The 24,941-nt window shown below is 45.9% G+C and overlaps 1 protein-coding gene across 8 annotated transcripts in view; it reads left to right on the top strand.

The window, feature by feature from the left end:
• Window positions 1-24,941, top strand: part of SAMD4A (sterile alpha motif domain containing 4A) — a 206,452-nt gene that overhangs the window by 146,456 nt on the left and 35,055 nt on the right. For 3 of the 8 annotated variants that reach the window (XM_027569716.2, XM_027569720.2, XM_027569719.2), the window contains 3 exons: window positions 7,213-7,476; window positions 18,921-19,030; window positions 21,238-21,324. In XM_027569716.2, the coding sequence (XP_027425517.1) occupies window positions 7,213-7,476; window positions 18,921-19,030; window positions 21,238-21,324 (461 nt within the window). Of the gene's footprint in view, window positions 1-7,212; window positions 7,477-18,920; window positions 19,031-21,237; window positions 21,325-23,158; window positions 23,305-23,462; window positions 23,521-23,553; window positions 23,739-23,855; window positions 24,039-24,941 lie in introns of those variants that run through there. The other 5 variants (XM_027569717.2, XM_027569723.2, XM_027569722.2 and 2 more) reach the window with 5 other exon arrangements.

Genomic DNA, 24,941 nt, shown 5'->3' with positions numbered 1-24,941 from the left:
TGGGTTGATCCCTCAGTCCCTTCAGTTGGCTTAAACATCTGCTTCCGTGGTGTCAAATTACTTCCATAATTGATGTCATTGGTTTTGATGAGATGGAATGAGAGGATTTGGGCAGTTTCCTTTTAGGACTGCTTGGTTTGAAGTTAAACTTGTGAGTAAGATTCAACCAATTTCTTTAAAATGTATATATTGGCTTCTTGTCTAACTTATTTCATAAATAATGACAATATAAAGTCAAATAGCCGTTATCTAAAATAAATTTTCTACTGGATGACACCCAGTTTTGCCATTATAGAAACTGACAAAAGAGGACAAATGAAATGTACCAAAGATTAATGCAGCAATAAAAGTCTGCCAGAAACATCCTAATTTACTTCTTAAAAGCCCAAATGTTTAAGTGATAATGTGAAGGCAGAAACATACATCTTTGCTCTGCCCAAAGGCTGAGCCGTCTGGAGAATAATAAGAGCTGACATCGGTGACAAGGACTCACATTATTGAAAAAGTCTCTCCGGGTGCATTTCCCTGCATCAGAATGCTTTCATTTCAATACTGTATGAAAATGAGATTTAATAAGGAAAAAGAGATTTGGCAGTGTGTATTTGTCAACCTTGTTGCAATGTTCTTTGCGGCTTTATCTTCTTCCAGAGTCTCCATTTGTTTTGTTTTGTTGCTTAGGCAAGTGTACATTTTCTCTTTCCTGAGAGTGTGTGGCTTCCTCTTTGGGCTCGTCAAGAACACCCCATCCACCAACCACATCTTTGCTTTGTGGCATGTTCTCTCTTCTTCCCCCAGAATGAGGTGGAGTCTGAAGCTGTTTTTGGGGAATCATCTTCTGGTGTCCAGATGTTGTGAGCACTGGTTTTCCAAACCTTTGAACAAGAAGCAGAGAGCAAGCATGCAGAGTTGAGGCATATAACCTTCTAGATTTGCTTTTAATCTATTCCCTGAGGCAATGATGGCATAGCATGTTAATTTTAACCTTAGTAATTAATAACCCCATTCCTCCCTCCTTTTACACAAATTTGTACTTGGCCATAAATGTGAGTGGTGTTATTTTGTCTTTTTTTGCATGATGTCACTGATCAAACACTCTGGTTTTGTTTTTGTTTTGTTTTGCTTTTTAATGTATTCTTGCAGTACTATTAATCTTTTCTTCCCCAAAGATTCCTGCTACAGGGCCTCAGATTACTGGTTGTGGCACCACAAAACCAACTAAAGAAGAGGAATCCAGGGTCTAGTATCATTTCCCCACCACTGAGCCTCTAAAATGCTGGCTTTTTTTTTTTTTCTTAAGCAAATGCCTGGAATCATTCATGCAAGTGGTGTTAACAGAAGTCTACTCTTTGAAAATGGAAAACCTTTAGTAGCAGTTCCTTAGATGCTCTGAAAGTACTCTCGAGAAATTCTTGGATGGCACCTGAAAGATGCCTGATAAGCAGGCCTTAAATCTAAAGGAATGAACAGAAACACTCCCCCAGTAACTTTGAAACAATAGCCGAAGCTATTTTGTAGCTGGCGGTGGGTTGAGTTTTTTCTCCTTTAAACTGGACAAGTATCAAACCATCTCCTACAGCAAAATTTAAGAATATGATGGGAGCCCTCAAATTGGTGTATTCAGCAAAGGTTCTACAGATACTCTGAATTTCTTTTGGGAGTAAGTCTAGAAAACATTGTTAAAGTTACACGATTAGCAACTTATACGTAGAATATTCTGTAGGCTTAGTCATAGAGTGTTGACATATGCAGCGTGTATCGCCAGAGTAGGGAATGGCCTAGGACCTTTCAGTTTAGGAAAGAAATTTGAAGTTAATAGTTTAAAATAATATGCCAATGTTTGGTTTCCTCATTCTACTTCTTAAAATCCCTAAATTAGGATGAGTTGTTTTTTTACAAAGTTTACTCTCAATTCGACTAAGTTTTATCACGTGAGCATCTAGAATTTGAAAATTTTAATGAAGCACACATTTTTCTGTGAGAGGGCAGCTTGTTGAATTAGAAATGGAGAGACTGGCTTAGGAGTAAAAAAGATTAAAATTTCCAATCCCATCTATGTGGCTGAACTCATAAGGGCATGATGAGGAGACAAAACTCAACTTTGGGTTGAGAAGACAGGCTTATTTGGTTTGAGGAAAGAGGGTGCTATTAGGAATATGGGAACACTTACTGCCTTCATTCAAAAAGAAGTCAGCTTTTAGAGTCTAAACTCTAGAACAAAATGTTAAGCCTCTAAGGAGTTGGAAACACATAGTGGGAGCAAAGCAAACAGCTGGTGGATGGGATTGGAGGAAATACTCTGACGATGAGAGAGGTGTGCAGAAGACTTCGAGCATGGCAGTGCCCAAGGCTGCCTATACTGCCCATGGAAACCTCACTCAGCAAATCAGAGAGCAACAATAATCATCCCTATCATTTATTGAGTTTGGGCCTCAGTTTTTAATATAGAAAAAAACCGGGGTCCCCATAAAATAGGAACTGTACTCTGAATCTGCTGATAGAAAAAAGTGACCAAAAGAGCTATGAATTCAGCAACATGTAAATTAATTTGTCTTTTATTAATGTTAATACCCTGCATATATATAAAAATGATTTGCAACACAATATTTTATTGATGAACAAAGTGTGGTGCACATAGGGATTTTAAGGGACTTTCACTACCCAGGGGCCCAGAGCTCATGACTTAGGAATTCTTGAATTACCTTTCAGGGGGCTTCCAGCTCTGAAATGTTATGAATCTAGGCTCCTAATAATAATTTTTAAAGCAGAAATTACATTCAGTGGATAAGTTTCAGGAGAAGAGGGAAGTATGCAATGTATCTTTGAAAGATCTCCATTAAAGTTTGTTAGGATAAAGTTTCAGTGACAGTGGAGTTCAGTTAGCTGGACTGTTCACCTGTAGGGATCACTTCTCTCCTCGACGGTGAGGTATAATGCTTAACCTGACAGTGAACCAAAGAGCTCATTGGGCAAGGATCCCCAAACTTCCTCTTTCTACAAGCCCTATTATTTGTCACATTAGAAAGCAGAAAAAGTAGTTCTACCTAACTTTCTTAAAAGAGTCTATCTGAAAAAGCCTTTCACTGAATTTTATTTCAGTAACTAAACATAGAGCTGAAGTCAAGTTTGGTCAAAGGAAAGGGGTAAGAAATCTGATTTCCAGGCTTTAAAAAAATACTTAAAAGAACAGATCCCAGAGCCAGGTATCGTATCTTCCTCTAAAAAGACGTTGACAGCAAAGATGTTTCAAGATGAAAAAGAAATCATAAGGTTAAATGAGGTCAGAGAAGTGGGCTAGCCAAGAATGGTATGACAGAGTTTATTGCCAGATATAAGACCCTCTGTACTCACATCACATGGCTCCACGGCTGTAGCAAGATTATTTTTAGCTGTTTTTTCCATATTTCAACTAGACTTATTCAGTATTTGTTATTTATTTTTGGTTCACTTGAATTTATAAATGCTCCCCAAATCACAGTATTTTATTGGCATACATATGTATTCACACATGGATATGTGGACATTCCTGAAATTTCCTATTAGAAGACATAAGCAATATTGAACCTATATTTCCTTCTAAAAATAATAAGCAATATTGAATCTATACTGTACACTATATTAAGTTTTAGCTTCAGTTTTTCAAGAGCAAAAGAGGCACAACCTTGCTCCCCTGGGTAATTTTTAGTAGGATTTTCAATATAATGAATCCACCCAGAAACACGCTGTCCCTCCCCTCTCGCTATTATAAAGTCACAAATGCAATATAAATTCAGGACTTCAATTCTGCTGGAACCTGTCAATTTCTAATCTATATTGAGATTTTTTTTTTCCCAAGGTGTACTTAATTCTGCAGTGTTCGAATATACCTGGGGGCAGCTTCAGTCTGATTGAAGCCTTGGCCGTTGTCTGCTGCGGAGCAGTCAGCAAGCGGGAATATTCTAAAGGTCCGCCTCTAGCTAGAGTCATTCTGGGACAGCTAACAGAAGATTGTTTTCACTGCTCTCCCTCCCTACTCAGAGGAAAAAGGAATTTTTATTTATGTATTTATTTTTGCTTGAATATCCATTTTCCCTCAATTTATCACCACTTGAGGTGAGTTCTTTTGGTTAAAAAATAAAATGGAGTTAGGGGACAACCATCAACCCTCTGCCCCTGGCCACCTCATTAATGCCACAGTGGTGTGGCCTATTTTCTGCACACTGCCCATGGCATTGATCATTGCCTCTGCCACTTTGTGCTGAACAAAGCACCCCAGCACACGAAGTAACACCAAAATTGGCCTTGTGGTCAAAGCCTCTACCTAGTATCTCTACCTGAAGAATTGTCTTCACCACAAAATGGCACTTTGGGCAGGTCATCTGTCACCTGCCTCTGTCTCCTTCCTACAGGAAGACGAGCCTGTCTTGCCTCAGGGCCTTGGTTCTCTTTGGAGAAATGAGGCATTTGCCCAGCATGACTTTGCTCTTATTGAGGTGTGGCACCCTGCCTGGGTCTAAACGCATGGCCCTCTCTGCAAATCGGAAGCTTAGTGTGAGACATTTTGCTTGGTTTGCTAGAGGAGGTTGACTCCTAAGGAGACCTTGCTGTTTTGGTGTCAGCTGTGGGAGTCTTTATGATACAGACAGGGTGGAGCCTGTAGTAGAAAGTTACTGGGAAAAGGCCCTGGCACCTCAGCTATAATTGATTTTTTATTAGAGGCAGAGGCCAAGTGGATGCCAGATCCCCTGTGACGTCAGTCAAGCTCAGGAATATACAAGGACATGGGTGTAGTTGTCTATGAATAAATCCCTGTGAGTCCCATTAAGTTAGGTAACTACTGTCTTGTACCATTCTAATAACCAGTGGATTCCTTGGATATCGACAAGCATCCCCAAGGATGCCCATCCATGGGGAGGTAGTGTGGCGTTTAAGAAAACTTTAGGCGGAAAGATGCAAATGGGCTCCATCCAAATACTATATTTGGGGTATTGTTCTCAGTATCTAAAGATGGGGACTCTCTTAGCCTCACTTAGGACTAACCTCTAACCAAGCTAGGTGCTAAGGGTTCTGCCAGTTCAAAGCTGTGTGTCTCTCTTCAGCAAGGCCCACTTTTATGGTTTGGGGCTTACTCTAATCCTGGCTGTAAGGAGGGGCCCCCAGGTCCACTTCAGGCATACCTGGCTGGCACCATTCAGAGCATCCATCAGAGAGTCTGAAACGGTTGCCAAGATATCAGAAAGCTAAGATGTCTAAGCTGGACCATCCCGGCACTCAGTGCAGCCCTCAACAAGTCTGCCCAATTTTATATAAATACTTAGACAGGCATGAAATGGATTTTCTGGATGTCTGGCTTTTCTTCCTATTGGCTTCTCTCTTCATTTTTATTGCTGCTTCCTTTTTATTTACTTTTTTCTTTCTGCTTTTTTTTTTTTCCTTCTTCTCTTGCTAATTCTGATCCAGCCAGGTAGCAATGCGTTTTCCAGGGAGCCTTTTTCAATAGTTTCTTCCCTAGTCTATTTAGTGGAAAAGCAAGCTATTTCAGCCTGTTAGGGTCAAAAAAACTTTTTTTTAAACAATATTCCCTTTGCATTTTTTTTAAGTCCAGTGATAATTCCTTGCCTTTGATAGAATCCACCTCAGGCGGGAATCTCTCAGGTTGCAAATAGTAAACTCGGCAGCTCCCTTTTTGCCTCCCTGTTTTATTAATAAAGAAGCTTCTAGCCCTTCCAGCTGCCCCCCCCCTTTCACACAAGCTGCCCCTTCTGGCTGCATGAAGCCACATGGAAGGAAACATTGACAACAGAGATGTGAGCCCCATTGCTCTTGGGGCCTGGTTGATGCCAGCTGACCACGAGCTACCTTCCCACACCCACCACTGCCCCCAAATACACTTTCTGGAAACCCCCAGCGTCTTGGCTCTGGTCTTTCTCTTTGAAGTGGGGGTAAGGTAGTCTGCTGCTCAGGTCTTTGTGGGCTGGGCGCTGCTCAGTCTAACACAGAGCAGAACTTCTTACACTGTGGTGTCAGGTCTGCTTACTAAAAAACACAGGTTAACACCAGCAAAGAAGTGCTTGTCCGGGCCTGGGAGACCAAAGACCTCACTGTAGGGGATACGGCCTGAGATGGAACTTAATGGCTTCCCTGAAAAAATGTTTAAAAATTCATGTGGCTCAATTCCGTGTGCCCATGGCCGCAGTCAAAACAACCCGGACCTGTCAGGAAGCGGGGCTGAGAGAATGTTATGAAAAGACTTATTTTGTAAAGTTTTGACTCTTTACATGCCCAGAAAAGCCCACCGAGGGTAACGTCGGCTCTCCCGGCTTTGATTCTGGTGAAATCCCTCCCTCAAAGGACCTCCATTTAATTTGGCTAGTTATGGGAGTTGTGTTGCTTTTTCCTTGTTTTCTGGAAAAGAAATGTTAGAACGGGGGCTGCGCAGATGTGGCCCACTGCGCGGAAGCGTCGAACCGCGGGGGAAAGCGTTCCCAGCTCGCTGCAAGCGCCCCACCGGCTTCTGAATGAAGGCCTTGTTACCTGGCACTGTTTCCACTGTGAAGTTTGGCGTTAACCTGTGAAGCCCAGGGAAAGAACCGGCCCTTTCACACACGGCTGCCCATGTCCTGTACAGACCCTGAGGTCCGCGTCCACACTGTGGCCCTCGCGGAGCCCGCACCCCTCCGGGACTGATAGACCCCCTGCTTCCTGGCTGCAAGGCCTAGTCCACCTTCTAGTTCAGCCCCGCAGAGATCCCAAACGGTGACCAGCCTGCCTGCCCTTCAAGGAGTCCACCCTAATGACATGAGTAACGTTGGGTTCTGGGGGTTTCCAAAAGAAAAAAAAAAAATTGTCCAGGACATGTTCTTTTCACTCTTGGCAGAGGACCACTTTGCCAGGCTGTCGAGCCTCGCCTGATTTATAGGCCTCCTGCCATGGATCCTGATTTCTAGAGTTAGAACAAAAACCAGATCCTGACCCACAGAGGCTAAGGCCAAATGTGTGGACACTGTAGGTTTAGCTTCCTTGGGGAAACCCAACCCACCAAGAGGTCCAGACAGCATCCTTTTTAACCCCCTGAAGGGAAGGCCCCTGCCAGGCCTGTATTCAGCCTGCAGGGACCACTGATAGAGTCGGCAGATAGTTAGCATCATCTCTCAGGGTTAAAAGGTATTGTGGGTTCTCTGTGGCCCAGGCTAAAGTGGGGGGAATAACCTATTTCATTTTATTTTTTTTTTCCAGTTCTCTCAGGCCAGGCACACCACAGCCCTTTGAAACGATCTGTGTCCCTTACCCCACCCATGAATGTGCCAAACCAGCCTCTAGGACATGGATGGATGTCTCATGAGGACTTACGAGCTAGAGGACCCCAGTGCCTCCCATCCGATCATGCCCCCCTGTCTCCACAAAGCAGTGTAGCCTCTTCAGGAAGTGGTGGGAGTGAACACTTAGAAGATCAGAACACTGCTCGTAACACATTCCAAGAAGAAGGTAGTGGTATGAAAGGTGAGTGACTAAATGAGAAACCACTGGGAACAGAGTCCGTCCCTTTATTTGGAGTCAGAAGTGTAAAAAGAGAGGTAGGTAGTCAGCAAGAGAGGAGCCCAGCCCCCTCCCCAGGCTTGTGCATTTGACCCAGCCCTTGCAGAGCTCCACGGTCAACCACGGCGGAAAGGGCTCTGATTCCCCTTCCAGGGTATCTTGCCAAAACCTGGGAAGCAGGAACCAGAGCAAGAGAGGTCAACACTCCTTTTTTTTTATGCAGTGACTTACAGGCCATTAAATGAGTCACCACTAACAGTGATAGGATCTACTGTGCATGTACATTGCTCAACCTGTCCTGTTTGGAAAGGCGCTGAGCTACTCCAGCCTTTTACCTCATTGGCCGTGGCCAGGGAACCGTCAATAATTTAGCAACACAAACCACAGGATCTTTCTTTTAAGTCTCTCTTAGTGCAGAATTGTAGTCGTGCTTCCTTTCTCTCTCCCTTTTCCTTTGATATCTGAAGACACTTTTAAACCCTTTCCCCTGCATCTGTTTCAGGGACATGAATAAAATACCACTGAGAATCTCTGACAGTGTTTTAAGCCTGATAATGGATTTGCATACAGGTGATAAAGGCCTTCTTGTGCAGCATAAATAAATGTTTGTACATTGCCCTGTAAATCTTTCCTCTTCTTAAGCTACTCGTCAGGAGATAGAAATTTCCAAATTACCCATGATAGGCTCAAAGAGGATACGTGCATTTTGTATTTTTAGACACCAAGTTGTTCGAAGTCTGGGAAGTCCTCGGGAAGGATGCTCATCAGAGACCCAGGAATAACAATTTTAGGTGGAGAAACAGTAACTAGCCTTGCTTCTGGGAGTACAGTACTGAGTGGGGCTCTGAGAACAGCCTTCTTTGTTGGCATCCAGAGTCCTGAGGTTTTGCTGTCTCCGACCTTTCCCTCGAGAAGGATCAGTGTTGAAGTAGGAGGCTCTCCACCGAGTCCCCTCCCCGCCGTGGAAGCATGACACAGAAAGACGCCCATGACCACCCAGGGCGAGAGCGCCAGGCTGATGCAGGGAGCCTGTTCATTAGGGGAATAAAGCTGCCGGAAAGTCGCTTCCCTGGTGCATTCCTTGAATATTCTCTCCCTCGGTGGCAGGCAGGCCCGTATGCTCCCCATGCCACCCCCATCCCATGGTGAATGCCCAGAGTGAGTGGGATGTGTCTTGATGCTTTCTTCTGCTGATACAAGTGGGTCTTTAAAGGTGTTTAACAGACAGCACAAACAATGGCTCATTTTGGCATGGAGGGGATGTGTGTCCTCTTTCTCTTTCACAGTTTTTGAGGGAATGTGTCATAATTTTGGAGACCTAGCAAAACTCATTTCTGAGTTCATGCTACATGGTTATGTGCTCAAGCAGCTGAGCCCCAGGTGATGGGTAGCAGATGAGCCTCAGCCATGCTTTAGGGAAGCCAGCAGGTCATCTGTCATTGGGGCACCCAAGTACCTGAGGGACCAAGGGAGGCAGGACCAGCCATTGCTCTGGACTAGCTTCTTCCTAGGCCAAGTGGAGTGTCTGGGCGGCATGTTTCCAAGAAAGTGTATGTGCGGTTCTAATCGGTAACTGTGGGAAGGAGGCCTTGGCTTTTGTGTTCAAGGGCAAGCAGGGTCCTGCAGGAAGGCCGTTCTCTGGGATACAGACCTCTCCCAGAGAGGAATGTTGGTCCTGTCTCATTATAAGAGGTTTGCTTTCTTTCCTTTCTTCCTTTTACATTTCTTTCTTTCTTCCTTCCTTCCCTCCATCCGTTCATTCGTTCTTTATTTCTTTCAACTTTAATGTACACCTTCAACATCCTCCCAAAGTAGGTGAAGGTGTGCTCATTATGTGCTGTCATTTTGAGGTGAGAAAAGAATAATGAGAGCATGTTTTTAAAGAAAAATGAATGACAGAAAAACTGAATAAATTTCTTATTGCTGTTTTATAATAAAAGCCAAAATATTCCAAAGTTCAGGGACTATCCCCTATGTAAGCATCTTCTATTCTTTTCTTTAGAATTGATAAGAATTTTCTCCTTCAGAGATTCTTCAGTCAGAAAGTGGCATAGATAAGCTCTTACATCCAAGATTTTCTTTATAGGCCCAAGGGATATGGTCAGAAAGCAGGCTATTTGGTGACTGGATAAAACAGAGGACTCTTTCCTATATACACCCCCCTTCTGCTGACCTATCCAACTGTCCTGTTCCCAAAGAATTGGATTGGGATTCAAAATATAAAGTCCTTAGCAAATTAAAGGACAAAACCTATTTGAAAGAAAGCATGAGAGACAACGAAGGATTCTGTTTGTGGGAAAAAGTATATTTGCAGTTGAGCTGATGGGTCAAGCTGTAGAAACGTCCACACCTGAAAACAGCGGCATCCCAGAATATTGGGGGCCAAAGGCCACCCCCCAGCCGTGCCTGGATATGGCTTCTTGAGAAGGCCACTGCTCGACTCTGTCAGGAAAGACTATACAGGGTGGCCTCCCGGACAACACCCAAGAGGCAGCCCTCACCAAGCCCAGCCCAAGAGTTTCTCATTTGATTCCCAAGTCCAAGAGTAGACACCGGTTGAAGTTTCCAAATTAATTTATACTTTCTGAGAAGTGAAATATGAAATCAAATGAAGTGCTTCTAAAAAGAGCCAGCTTTTCCTCTCGGATCCACGCCTCTTTCTTCCGTGTGACCAGGTGCTTTGGCAGGAATATCAGCCCTGTTAGGCTACTTTCTGGTCCACCTCAGGATGCCATCCATGAATTGCTATTTTTCTGAAGTTTTTCTAAAAGCCTACTTTACAGAAACAACAAGGAATCTGTAGTTGAATTTGGAGGAGTTCCAAATCTCCAGAGGATGCAGCTCAGCCCTCTCCCTGCACCTTGGGGAAAGAATAAAAAGTCACCATAATTGAGCTTAATTTAGTGTGATTTCATCTTTCTTGCCAACAGCTGTGCAAACCTGGCTGAAACACTGTGTTCATCTATTCCTTACTTTTCATCTGGACAAACTAGCCAGGTTTGGCTACGAATGTCCCTTAGGAATGTGCCTCTTGGGTCAAGAGTGTGAAATAAAGCTTCACGGCCCAGCATTCTTCTTTTAAATTTTTCACAAACAGCGATCTCGCCCTCTTTTTGTCTTGGGGTCAGCACCCTGCCAGGGATCGGGGCAAAGTTCTCTCCCAAGTAGACCAGCTTGTGTTCTCAGAGGATTAACATCATCTGCCTGCTTTGCTTTGTTTTTCCTTTTATAGTAAATACCCATCCTGAAGATGTAAGTCAGCTCCAAAGGACAGATTGGATGTCCCTCGGGGTAGGGATCTCAGACTAATCTCACTCAGGCTAAAGTAAGAACAGGATCAGCTACTCGAGAAATTAACGAACAGAAGTGGGAAACAACAGGAATATGAGAGTTTCTCCCCCTTAAACATGCCCCGTGGAGGCAACTGGTTATACCTCTTTGGCCCAGATATGCTGATTGTGGTTGCTAAATTCAGTTGTCCTCGTTGTTGGCAAAAAACGTCACAGTGACTTATCCCGGGGGAGAGATTCATGATTCCCGGGGTGGTCCTCAATTATAATAACCTCCTTTCCCTCGGCATCACATGAGTGGAATGTGCTCTTTTACTTTTTCTCTCATGCAAAGCCTTCAGGTGGCCAAGAGGAGGAAAAAAGACATTCCCATAATTTCCTGGAAGGAGAAAACCTAGAAGAGCAGAAGTCCATTGGTGGAGGAAGCACATCTGCCCCTCATAGTAGCATCATGTCCTCAGAAATAACATATAGACACAACACCCAAAGACTTCTCAAAAGGCCAGGGCTGTCGACGAGTGGTGTGGCTGTGTTTATGGGAGCAGAGAGAAGGGAAGAAAGACTGGTTCGTAGGTTTCACTTTAGTCCTTATAAAGTCAGTTGGCTTTTAAGCACCTGCTGCAAGAGGCTTTGGACTAGTTACTGGGGAGACAGAGAAGAGACGACCCCTGCCTGAAGGGATTCCCCATCACATGAGCCACAAACAGGTACCTGATGCAAGTGCGCAGCTGTGAAAATGTCTTGTCTTTGGAGACTTGCCCTGGGTCAGGGTAGGTGCCAAGGAGGGCCCTGATGCAAAGTGGAGAGAAGTCAAGGAAAGTTCCTGAGGAGGAGAGGCCTGGACCTGAGTCTTGGAGCCCGATTACAAGTTAGCCAAATATATAAGGTGAGGGAAGGGCATTCTGTGCAGGGGGAAAAGGATGCATGAAAGCATGGTGATAAGACAGATTGACCGAGTACCTCCTATAGCTTGACGGTAAAAAGCTCACGGGAGAGGAGTCTGGAGAAGGGAAAGCCAAACGCTAGGCTTTGCGATTTGACTTTGATAGAAGCTGTCGAGGGCATTTAGCAGCAGAACGATCTGCTTACCTTTGCTCATGGGCCATCGCACCCTGGCAGAAGTGGGGGCAGGGCGTAGGAGGGGAGGAGGAGGAGGGCAATATGGACCGGGAAGCCTGCTGAGAGGTGGGGGCTATTTAGTAACTGAGGAGGAAAAGGAGGAGGTGGGACCAAGCTTAAGCTCCCTAAGAATGGATTCCAAGGAGTGTGTGGGCGTGGTCTGCATGAGAGAGAATTGAGAGAGCTCGGAATTGAATGTGCACTAGTTGAAAGTAGACAGTGCAGGAGCCAGAGGAATTTAGGACGAAGCCCAGGTTCTTGCCCGGGACAGCTGGAGAGTCCCCGGTGTTGTCTGTAGCAAAGAGCATAGAGGAGAAGAAACAGATCCGGCGCCAATGTGGGGCATGGCGAGTCTAGGGACCCATAGGACACTCCAGTGCAGGAGCTGTGCCAGACCTCGGTGCACCGTGTTCTTCCCTGGCCCGGGCTCCTCCCCTCAACCGCGCAGGCTAGCACTCTGCCTGCCTGTGGGGAGGCTCGTGTGGGGGCCTCCATTCCAGATTTCTGGCTAGTAAGGCCCATAGATTTGGGCTCCTAAGAGTGAGAAGCTCCATGACTTTGTCGTCACAGTTGTCAGGGTGAGAGGGGTAGAGGTCGGGGGCTGTTTCTCTTGATCTGAGCTCCAGCCTCACCGTTAGGAGTGCACATTGACTGGGCTGACTTACGATGGGTGGCGTTCTGTCGGTACAAGTCGTGGAGGTAGTTGAAACTGTTACCTTGTTTGTATACAGACATCAGGGTTCAAAAGAAACCTGTGGCTGTAGTCATCTTGAGAGAAACCTAGCCCTTAAGATTGGAGGGGACCAGGGACTGGGAAAATAAGCTTGGTTGCCTTTTCTAGGGAGTCTCAGATGAAACTGAAGTAAACTTTTTTTTCCCACAGCAAAGGAAATGCATTGCCTGTTCTGAAGTTGCCAGTTTGGGGTTTCGAGTTGTTTTTGAAATGTTAACCTTTGAACTTCTCTGCCTGTCTTAGTATGCGATTAGAAAAATTATTGAGAAGTGTGATCGTTCTTAAGACGAAGAACCCCGCGTGAGAAACCTTCATGAGAAAAGTGGTGAATCCAGCATTTCTGAGGGTCGTAAGGGTGTGAGTGATGGAGTGAGAGTGTGGCCAGGACCCTTCTCAGCACGGCTGTCGTGGGAACAAGCCACCATGTTCTGAATGTTGACTTTCTAGACGCTGTCTTGAATTCATCTAACTTAAAAGGCCAGGATTTAGTAAATTCATTTCCCTTTATTCCCAAATGCCAGCATATAACCTGCATGGATAGGTCCTCAGGGGCTCAGATTGTGCCCCCTCTTCTCAGGTAGGCCAGAGGCCCATTGTCTGAAAGACAAGTTTCCAGGATTCCCCCAAATTCTAAAGATCATGAGTCTTTTCATCGCCGTTCCTTACCAAGCCTGGGTCTTCAGCTGTGGTACTTGAAGAGCTGTGCAGGCATGCAGAGGGCAGCTTTCCACTTGGAACCCAGCCGCCATTTCACGATGCAGAGCAAGCTGTGTGTAGAACACCACTTAGGAGTGTCACAGCTCACGGAAACATTGAGAAATTTAGTCCCTATGTTTGTATCTGAAAGTCTAAGTGGATATTTTACTCAAACTGTCCCTCCTGAGACCCACACAGACTCCCCATCAACGTGAACCCCTCCTGGAGGCCACCACTGACGTTTCCCGGGATTGAGGAGTGCACTCACAGCTCCCAGGAAACAGAGACCAAGGCACGTCTTTCTTTTGCTCAGAGGCCTGGAGACAGCCTTCCGTAATACTGGTGCCGTTCCTAGACTTCTGCTTTGTTTTTGAAAGGAATCTTTGCCCTCTCATTTCAACGCTGAAGAGTTCATCTCTTCCTACCCCTCAGTTGGTTTCCTCTTCTCTCCCTCAAAGACCAAGGATGCACTTGTATCTTGGGAAGAGAGAGAGAGTCGTCTGAGAGTAGCCCAGCTCTCTGTGGTGAATGGAAGTTGCTCTTCTGTCTGCAGGTACCAGGACCACCACAGGTGAGGCTTCTTGTGGAAACCAAGGCTGTTCATGTTTCTCTCTTCCAGAGACGCCTTACTTCCTGCCCGTACGAGGCTTCCCATATTGGGCCCTTCTGCAGTATCGGTTCCGTCTTTCACTCTTGTGGAGCCTCTCTGTTTGTGAGGCAGGTACCACATGGCCTGTTGAATGGTAGAGGCAGCCAGCCATTCCAGCAGCAAATATTTGAAAAAAGCAACTCAAGTTCTAATTGGAGCCCAGCTTCTGTGTGAGCTGTTGTATGCACCACAAAGCCTCTCTGTGGCTGGTTTGCCCAAACGCTAAAAGGGAAACAAATCAACATAATTGGAAATTGATCCCATTGGTAAAGACCAACAGGTAAACACAGAGCATATGAAAGATGAATGTAGCGCTATTATCAGAAATGGTCGTGTGAAGATAAACCACTGTGGACTGCAGCAGGATCTAGAAGGAGCCTCATGAAAGATGGACTGTGTACAGGGACCGATCATCTGCACATGGATGGTGGTGCTTTCTCCCAGAAACCTCGTACCCTTCAGCTTTCTCTTCCCAATTTCCTTCGTGGGCTTCTCTCCCCACACCTTCCCCTAAATGCCTCATGCTCCTAGGGCTCTATCTTGGCTCACCCCTGTTCTCCCTCCATGCTCTTTCCCTGAGTGATCTCACCCACTTCCATGGCTTAAAGCCACTACCATGTGCTGCTGACAAATTCTCCTGCTCAGACCTCTCTTCAGAGATCTTGTCCGGTTGACTTCTCCACCTAGATGGCTCAAAGGCAGTGATACTCTGCTGACATGAAGCGGAGCTCACCGTCTGTCCCTTGTCACCCCCAACTGGCAGCTCCCCTGTACTTTCTGTCTTAACCAAGCTTGAATCAGAAGAACCACCAGTCTCACTGTTACTCCCTATTCTTCCCTGATCTTCAAATACTACCCATTTATATCCTTTTTCTCGCCACTGCCCTTCCAAGCCATTTCCAAGGGCTTCAGTTCATCTCCTGGTCTCCCCTCCCATATCCTCCAGTCCAGCCTTTACACTGACAGCCATCATCTTTCTAACATCCTCATCTGATTGTGCCTCTGCTGCTCAGATTTCAACCGTTCCTCATCACCCAAAGACGAGGTCTGTCCTCTTTGTTTCATCATTACAGATCTCAATCTTCACACCCCTGCCTATGTGCCCCACCTTTTTCCTAGCCATTCTCTAACGTTCACCCAAGTGTTTGCTTGGCCCCAATTGCTCTCTTGGCTTTGTGCTTTGCTAATATGCTGTTCCTGCTTCTGCAGAGGCTTCCTCAGTATGGTCTGCCCAGTGATTCCAAGGCTGCTGCCACTGTGAAGCTATCCCTCACTCCCCAAGGGAAACCAAAATGCTCATTGTCAGTGCCCACCTAGAACTTGGAGTTGACCTAGCACTTGTCCTGCAACTATTCTAAATGTATTGTGTGAGTCAGCCATTCTGGATTAAAAGTTCCTTGATGGCAGGGACTTGCATGGCCCCCAGAGTAAACATTCAACAAACGTTGAGTGAGCAAATATCAGGATGCCCACACATGACAAGGAAGTCAACCCGGCATATAGCAAAAGCATCTTAATCTTTCTCACACTGCATAAGAGGATGACTTTCTAGTCTGGGACCTCCGTTAGCAAGTCCATCAGAAGCAGCCCAGTTGAGGCTAAATAGCTGTGTGCCACCAGAGGTGGGCACCCAGGAGGCATGCATGCCGCCAGTCACATATCAGTTCCTTCAAGAAACACCCCTGCTTGTCTTTTCTTTCAAACATAGCCACGGATCTGCAGAATGAAGAAACAATGTCTATTGTGAGGTGGTTCTCAGCTTTGCATCCAACCCTGTGGCACCTGGACCATGGGAAAGGATCTGAACTTTTAGTTAGACTTCATCTCTGGGTAGCATCTTAACAGAATCTAGCATCCCGGTCATCGGAATTCCTGGCTTGGGAGGAGTGAAATGGTGCAGGTGCTCACTTCTCTGGTTTGTTTCCCTTTTAAGGGAGTTTTGTTTTAATCCCTGGCAAAGGAACGTGCCTTATCTTCAACCAGGGCGTAAAAGATTAGTAGGCTATGTTCTTAAGAACTGAGATTTCCTCGGGCACCTGGATGGCTCAGTTGGTTGAGCAACTGCCTTTGGCTCAGGTCATGATCTTGGAGTCCCGGGATCGAGTCCCACATCGGGCTCCCTGCTCAGCGGGGAGTCTGCTTCTCCCTCTGACCCTCTTCCCTCCTGTGCTCTCTCTCATTCTCTCTCTCTCAAATAAATAAAATCTTAAAAAAAAAAAAAGAACTGGGATTTCCTCTTCTTTGTTCATGTTTGAGGAAGGAGAGCCCTTTCAGCATGCAGCACCGAGCAAGGCACGGAGATACTTGCTGTACAAGCAGAGAACATGTGCCTGCCTCGGGGAAAAATGGCCAAGAGGAGCTTACATTGCCCAGGAACACATCTAGAAATAACTTCTCGGGAAGGCCTACTCACCGTGTTGTGAAGTTGTGTAGGAACCTTTTGTAGGAAAACAACTCCCAGTGGCCCACGTTTTCACTAAATGGGTGAGGCTGGCTCTTTCATCCCTCTAACAGGAATTCTGGTTGTCCAAATCTTTTCTAGAAAGGAGCTAGTACTAACTGGAGTACTAGTCTCACTGAGCCAAGATTTGCACCCCACTCTCCCCAACTCTTAAAACACCATATTGTCCTCTTGGCCTATAAAATACCCAGTTTACAACATGATTTAGTAGCTCAGGATTCTGTTTTATCGTGAGTGGCTTTTACACAATGAAACTGTAGGGCACCAGTGAAAAGTCTGGCCCATGAGATGCTCCGTACTCTCTGTGACAAATTGTGCCCAAGTGTTTGTATGGTCTGCCCAGTGATTCCAAGGCTGCTGCCACTGTGAAGCTATCCCTCTTCACTGAATCATGATCCACTGAGTTTTCTGAGCAGCAACTTGGGACTTTTCAAAGATGTGAGTAGTCAACATGAAATCTGGTGCCAAAGCATTAACAAATCACTGGCCCCAAAGCCAGAGCTGTAGTTTTTGCTGCTCACTCTGCAGAAAGATTAGCATTGTTTCAACAACAAAACATGGTGGAGAATAAAGTCTGGTAAAATGGGTGCAGGATGTCACAGAAGGGAAAGTGCCAGAGCCTGAGCTAGAAGGGCCCGGACTCTATGCAACTGCAGTTTGAGTCAAGGAGGACATAAGCGGTTGATACTATGTGCCTGGGGAAGACTTTTCTCTTTGTGGTTCCTGATGGTCCCAGAGGGACTCTCTGCTTGTCACAGTAGAACGAAGGGCCTCGAAGCACAGAATCAAGTGATTTCTTGCCTGAGATGACTGAGTTTGGTCTTCAAATGGCATTGGATATCCAATTCTATTTCTTTAGAGGTTCCCCTTCTTCAGCCTTCACACTACTGCAGATCAAGAGGTAAACTCACCAGGCCCACCCTCCCCTTGTAATCTTCGAATTTCGGGAGATCATTGAATACCCACATTCCATAAGTTTAGGTTGGGTTCCCCGGGGAGGCCGGGCCTGATTTCAGAGTAGGCCAGGTTTCTTTCATCAATCCCAGTTAACTACTTTAAAAATTGGAAATTGGAAGTTTCCCACTTATTCTGGGGTGTTTGTCAGTGCCTCAGAATAAAGCACTTGGCACAACAGACAATATCTTGTAATCAACATGGTTAGTAATGGATAATACTTTATAGGAAACATGAATAACATTTATCCAGTGCTTCAACATTTCAAAGTACTTTGAAGTCATTGTTTATCCAGCCCTACCATTGATGGGCTGTTTGGTCCTCATCTCACAAGAAGTTGCTACAAAGCAGGAAAAAGCCAGGAGTTGGGAGGCCTGGTTCTAGTCCCCATTTCACCACGTACTTGCTCCGTGACTTAGACAGTGACTTAACTTTGCCATCTGTAAAATGAGCAAAGGGTCGGGGAAGGTGATTCTAGAGAATGCTCAAAGATCTTATTAGCTCAAAAACTCTGAATTAAAAGAGCAGGGGCAAGTGCTTTGTTTTGGTTGAATTTAGCAAGGTGATAATTTTCATGGATTTTGATAAAGTTACTATTTAATTTTCCCAACTCTAGAATCCAAAATGTGGGCTTATTTCAGATATGCTTTGGAAATTCCATTATCCTATGATCTAGCCAATCTTTGGGCCTTTCCAGTCCTGGTATATTTGTGATTGCTATTCAAGGGAAAGGTCTGAGACACATCCAGACATATTCCATAGCCTAGAGAAATGGTCAGCGGGGACACACACACACGCGCGCACGTGCACACACACACACACACACAGACACACACACACTGAAGTGATAGTTTTGGAGTCTAGGATGCCCTTATTTTCCCGCTGGGGCATAGGAAGGCAGAAGAAAGATTAGGCTAAGAATGACAGCAACTCCACCCATGGACTTCCACGGTTGCCTGGGTGAGCTCTTCCTGTGGAGGTGGCACAAAGAGCATGTGGAGAGCTACACTGAGCCTAGAAGGAAATCTTGGAGATGAAGACTCATCACATGTAGTTTTAACATTCTAAGTCAGCTCTTTCCAAATCAGTAATGAAGTAGTCTGGGCAAAGCAGTGGTTCCTTGCCATGTTTTTGGTCATGAACCCCTATGAGAATCTTATGGAAGCTATGGGTGACTTCTGTCCAGAAAACTATATCACAAATTGTGATATAATTCTAGGGAGTTCCTATATGCCCTGCAGCCCATGGACCCCAAGTTTGCAACCCCTAGTCTAAAGTAGAATAAGGGAGACTGACAGTGGGAATGTCAGGGTTAGACCAAGACTTCGAAGTCCATAATTTGCCGCCAAAATGGAATTGAACAACTAGTTAACATAAAGGGTTTTTTTCTTCTTTTTTCCCCTCTGACCATCACCCTCCTTTCCTTCTCTATTCCCACATCTTTTGTCATCTCTTCTTGTTCCCTTTCAATTTCTCTCCCCATCTCTTGCGCATCTTGCACCACAGATGTTCCGGCCTGGTTAAAAAGCCTCCGCCTGCACAAGTACGCTGCGCTTTTCTCCCAGATGACCTACGAGGAAATGATGGCCCTCACTGAGTGCCAGCTGGAGGCTCAGGTAAGTGCTGCCGGTGACCATCCCCTGATCAGGTGCCCCAGGTGGAATCTGAAGTTCCCGCCCAAGGCAGACCTTGTTTGGACCCATACCTATCCCCACCCAGTAGCTTGCCTTGTTCTACGAGCTGCTAGGTGCTGGCCAGCATTACGTGGTGAGTACGGCTGGGTTCTTGTCTTCAGCGTCCAGTAGGAGGCGGGGGACCAGCACATAACTGCAAGGCAAATACGGCTCAGGAGAAGGAGTATTTTGAAAAAGGCTCTAAGTTCAAGGTGGAATGGCCTAGAAGGAACATTTGACCAAGGCCTCAAAGATTCTGTGTTCCTGCCTTTGCTATCCCTGCCCCCTCCCTCTGTCTGTCCGACTAAGGGTGGTTTGGACAATGCCAGATGGGTTGTCCAGTCCGGTTACAAATTAGCTAACTTCTAGTAGTTAGTGGGTAGAAGCACCAGGTCATGCCTCAGACCTTCCTCAACACTTTTCCAAAAACGTGTTCAGATTGGACTCAGTTGAGATTCAAGTAAGTTGTGCAAAACACTTTTTCTTCTACCTACCTTGCATAACACAGGACCATTACAGAGAATGGGATAACCCCAGGTCTCAGGTTTCATTTCCCTTCGGAGTGCCATCAAAGAATGAAGATACCCCTTCCTTCTCAGGTGTCATTCCCCAAGGGTGGATGCCAAAGGCTAGGCCAGTCAACAGACCCCCCCCAAAACCAAACATGTTTCCTACCATGCTGTGCTTGAGTAACTAGATCTGACCGATGTCTTTGTTTCCCTTGTTTAAAATGCCGTTTGCAAAATAAAATAAAATATAAAAAAATAAAATGCCATTTGCATGTTTCAGATTGACCTCAGTTTCCTTTGAGCAATGATTTAAAAGAATTAATGGTCTGAACAGGCTAACAGTATTTCCCTTACAGGAAGAGGAGATTGTACCATTTGGGGCAGTACTGCTCTGGACTCGTACCTCCCAGCAGATGCTGGTTTCCCACTGCATCTTCAGTACCTTTAGTTAACCTCTGCACACCTGGCTGAATACAAGTATTGAGATGCAAGACAAAGCCCAAAGTCACTGCACATTTTCAGAGAATGAAAAGCACTAATTTCAACTTCCTAACACTTCTCCCACCACATTTTGGATCTCAATTGCTCCTTGAGATCCCAGGGATTGAGGAGAACTACTTCTAAGAGCATTTTTTGTGTTTGGGTCCGAGTTGAGGGGAAAAAAAATCTAAGTCCTCGGGTTGACTTGAGGAAAAAACAAGACATAATTGACAGGGCAAAGCCAGAGGCCAGAACAAACTTTTCAGAGTAATTTAATTCACTTGAACCCAAAGTCAAGGCTAAACAGAAATCTGCCCCCAGCACTTCATCTTAGAGAGTGAGTTCAGTTGTCCCTTGAGTGTTAATATCTTTGCAGGAGATGTCTCTGGTGTTCCCATCTTTTCCTTCTGTAAGAGGAATTCTATGAATTGCTGCAAGAAGTCACCAGAAGTTTGTCTTAGAGACCTGACTTAAGAAAGGACCTCCTTTTTGGAACTTTGCAGTATCTCTAGTCAACAAGTATTGAACTAAATCCTTGGGCTCACCATTGCACATAGTTAAGCCAAAATCCACAGTCCTAACTGTGAATTCTAATCATTTAGCTCAAGTGATGACTGAAGTGAGTTTTAGGTTCTTTCCTATTCTGGTTTTCCTTATGGAGACCAAAGATGATCCGCAAACTGCCCAAAATGGCCCTGTGTTGTTTGGCACCCAGTGAGAACCGTACCCGACTTCAGAGATGGGAAAACCTAGGAAAGGTTGGAGAAAACAATGAAGCTCTGTATGGGATTGGAACTTTCAAGCAACCTGGGTGGGATTGAAATGACAAAATATGGAGAAGAGGGGTGTATGACTTTAAAATGATTGTTTAAGACTGTGAAGAAATTTCATGCTGGGTGGGTAATTTGCTGTTCTAGCTCTCTCTCTTTTCTCTCCTAAAGGTCACAGCCAAAGTACACAGGTAAATGTATAGCCGGATGTAGTTAGAACATTTAGTAAGGAGAGGTTTATGACAGAGGGGACTGAAGAGAGAGACAAATGGATATTTACTAGTCCACAAACGTAGAAACCAAGAAGACAGTAAAGTACTAAGTAGCCTCCAGGAGTCTCTAAACTGATTCTTAAAAATATGTTTTTAAATTAACTTTTATTTAATTACAGAATGTTACCAAAGGTGCAAGACACAAAATTGTCATCAGTATTCAGAAGCTCAAAGAAAGACAAAACCTCCTGAAGTCTTTGGAAAGGGTGAGTGATCACCAGGGGAGGGCATATCTCTGCCGCCATGATGGGAAAAGTCTCAGCTGAAGATGTCATTGGCAGACCTTATGGAGTGTTCCACCTTGTTTCCTTACCAAAGGCAGAAAAAATGAAAGGATTTTGAAGTGAAGTTTCCTGGTTATCCACACTTCTATGGAACCTGACCACTGACATATACTTATTGCCTGGGTCCAGGCAGCCTGTGACTGGCCATCCCAGTAGACTCCAGCTTCAGTAGAGGGAATCAGAATCATTTGGCTGATAAGCCCTTATCAGCTGCTACTGTCCCTTTTTGTTTGCTACCTAAACAGGTTCTCTTCCTATCTTTGTATCCAGACATCACCCTCGTACTGGTCTCATTTTGGGGACTTGGTAACTTTATGATTTCATCTAAGGTGCAAAGGAGAGCCAACCTCGTTCCTGTGCTGCCTCTGCCCCAAGCTGGGATTCTTGTGCAGGCACTGCTGTTGGGAGGTGGTTGGGATTGGTGGGCCGGAAGCTCCGTGGGCACGTGCTACCTGCACAGCCTAAGTGGTCATGTCGTCCAGTAATCCCAGGGTGCCTTTGAACGGGAACAAAGTATAGAGCTAGGTGGGCCTAACACAAGTTCTGTGAGTATGTAAACATTTTAGTGCAATGAGAGTTTTTCTTTACTGATTTATAAAGATGTGTGTATATAATTTTACATAGAATATAAAAAGTTACATTTAATGCATATCACATAAAATATAAAGTAATATATATCTATAGAATATGCATATATAACTTTATAAGGAAGGTGGCTTTGAAAGCCTTGGGATCGACAGATGGGTAGAGGCTACTCTCATGGCACATCCGTGCTGAAAGGCCCGCCCTTAATTAAAGTGAATCCCAAATGACAAGCAACCAACCCAACTGAACCCGAGGTGGTTGTTCTTAATTCTGTTCTATTTACCAAGCAGTTTGTCTAACAGTGATTATTGCCATCTTTAACATAAGAACCCATTCTCTTTTGGGGACCATGCAAAAGGCCAGTTTTCTCCTCTGTTAGAAAGCTCGGGAAGTGTTCTCCCTAAGGACTAGATTGCTGAGTATTATGGTGAAAGAGTGATCGTCCCCCTTTATCTCTGGAGCATCCTTTGGGAACTCCCAGGAACTCTGTCACTGAGGAAACGCACCGACCTGAGAGACAGAGACGAAACTGCTGTTAGCTCTACTCCCCGTGGACTTGGGCCAACTCAGTGTGGAAACACAAGGGCAGCAAGGTGGCCCAGGTGCCTGGACGTGTCGCTGACTTCCTCTCTGGTCTTTGAGGAGTCCATTGCCATTTCGCACCTAGAATAGTAGTAATTCCACAAAAATACCGTCTGCCTGGCTCACTGGAATGGGAATTGTTAAAAAGATGACAAAAGTAACACAAAATCTGAGGGCAGCTAATGGCCAAGAAAAGAGCAGTAATGACTTTATTTTGACATCTTTGAGAAGAAAGCTTGTGTCCCTACCAGACCGGCACACTGAGCTTGCTTCAGAACACCTGAGGTCAGACACCTGTGTGGTCCTCCCTTCAGGAGCTGATGGCCTGGGGGTGGGGAGCCTCAGCATCCACTGAGGACTCAGCCCCTTGGCTCTGTTCTCTCTCCTCTGGGACCCAGGGCCTTCCTGCTCTTGGAGGGAGGGAGTTGTCCCTACTGTGTTACCACTTAGGCCACCAGCCACAGACTCACACCAGCCCTTTCTGTGGCATTCCCAGAGGTCCCGGGCTGATTATGGTGTTGCAAATGCTGTCATCAGGCCCCTGCCCACAGCATTCTTACCTCACATAGAACCCAGAGATTTCTGAGGAGATAGCTGGGACCCCGCCCATGGCTAGTTCATAATCAGTAGTCGTTGCAGGTAAGCTCTAGGTCCAGAGCTCTTCCACTCACTCACTGAATACGTACTAAGCAGCTGCCTTGGACTAGATTTACCCCCATCCACTGGAGACTAACCGTGAGTAATACAGAAATACCTGGTTCCTGCCTTTGGGGAGCTCGGATGCGCATTGTGACACAGACATGTCACACAGACGTAGCGGTGCCCTCACAGTCCCCTGTGATCAGCACCATCACCGAGGCAGGTGGGGGATCTTCCTGGGATGAGACACAGTGCTCTTGCAGGTGTGAGGAGGGGGAGAGCATGGAGGGGCCAGCATGGGCTGGAGACTCGGTAGGAGCCTAGAGCCAGCCTTGGCGGGCCCTTGAGCTAAGGTGGGGGCCGTGAGGGTGGAGAGAGACAAGAGAGGTCATTTAGCGGAAGTCCAGGCATCGACCCAGGTGCCGTGCCATTTGGGAACAGAAAATATAGGAGGAGTAGCCAGGGTGGGAGAAGTGGAGTTCAGCTGAACAGATTGTCTGAGGTGCCTATGGGACACTGCGGCGGAAAAGGCAAGTTAGTGGCCACAAGGACAACGCTAGAGTCCACAGGGTTTGAAAGACTCACTGTGGGTCATCTGTGTGGAAATGGCGGTTGCTTCCGCAGAAGTGTGTGTTGAGTGGTAAGAGCTGAGAACAGAGCCCCGAAGAGCACCAGAAGATGGAGGGACCAAACAATGCCAGAGGCTGAACCATCCTGAGGGTCAGAGTGTTTGAAGGAGGGAATCCCATCAGGGGCCGCAAATGTGTCCCACAGTGAGGACTCAACACCGCCCCCTGGAATCGGCCACCAGCAGGTCACTGGTAGCCACGGTGAGGAGGGTCACCAGGAGAATGGTCGGACAGAGCCAAAACCTGTGAACCAGGGAGTGTGAATGGGTGAGAATGCCATTAGGGAAGGAAGTGTGGAGATTTCTCAAGATGTCTGGTGGAAAAGGAAAAGGGAAGATTAGAATGGTCACTGGGGCAGACTTTTCAACATTGATCTTTAATACTGAAAATGTTTCCACATGCTTTTATTCACTCTTTTTTTTTTTTTTTTAGTATTTATTTATTTGACAGAGACACAGCAAGAGCGGGAACACAAGCAGGGGGAGTGGGAGAGGGAGAAGCAGGCTTCCCACCGAACAGGGAGCCCGATGTGGGGCTCCATCCCAGGACCCTGGGATCATGACCTGAGCTGAAGGCAGGTGCTTAACCAACTGAGCCACCCAGGTGCCCCTTCACTGTCCTTTTTGCAACTAACTCCCAAACTGTGAAGCTGGACCCTTCCATGGGAACCTGGCATGGAGAAAGGACACACACACACACACACACACACACACACACACACACACATCTTAGGGCGAGGATTCTGCTGTATTCATTTTAGGTCTTGGCTCCTTGTAGGGCTCAGTTGGAGTCTAGTGAATGAAAGGTGGCAAGGGAGTGGATTTAAGTCGATGCAGGCGTGCCATCTACTGCATGAGAAGTCCAGTTGTGCCCATGCAGGGGGAAGGTGGGACCACGGACAGTGCGTAAGTGCTGGGATGCTGGCTGCCCGAGTCCTGTCTTCCAGATGATTTGCCCCTTGCCGCCATCACGTGCCCTGTGAAGGTTCCAAACCAGTCTTCCTCTAAGACCTAAGAAAGCCAGGCAAGCGGTCGGTCGGCAAGTAGCTGCTTTCCCTGTATGCCAGCCCTGAGTTGTGCCGCCCAAGCTGACTGCTTCTTGGTA

This window comes from Zalophus californianus, chromosome 6 (assembly GCF_009762305.2).
Source record: "Zalophus californianus isolate mZalCal1 chromosome 6, mZalCal1.pri.v2, whole genome shotgun sequence".
In the NCBI taxonomy this organism is placed as follows: Eukaryota; Metazoa; Chordata; class Mammalia; order Carnivora; family Otariidae; genus Zalophus; species Zalophus californianus.
The sequence above is the reverse complement of the archived record's forward strand: the minus strand, read 5'-3'. Positions and strand labels throughout refer to the sequence as shown.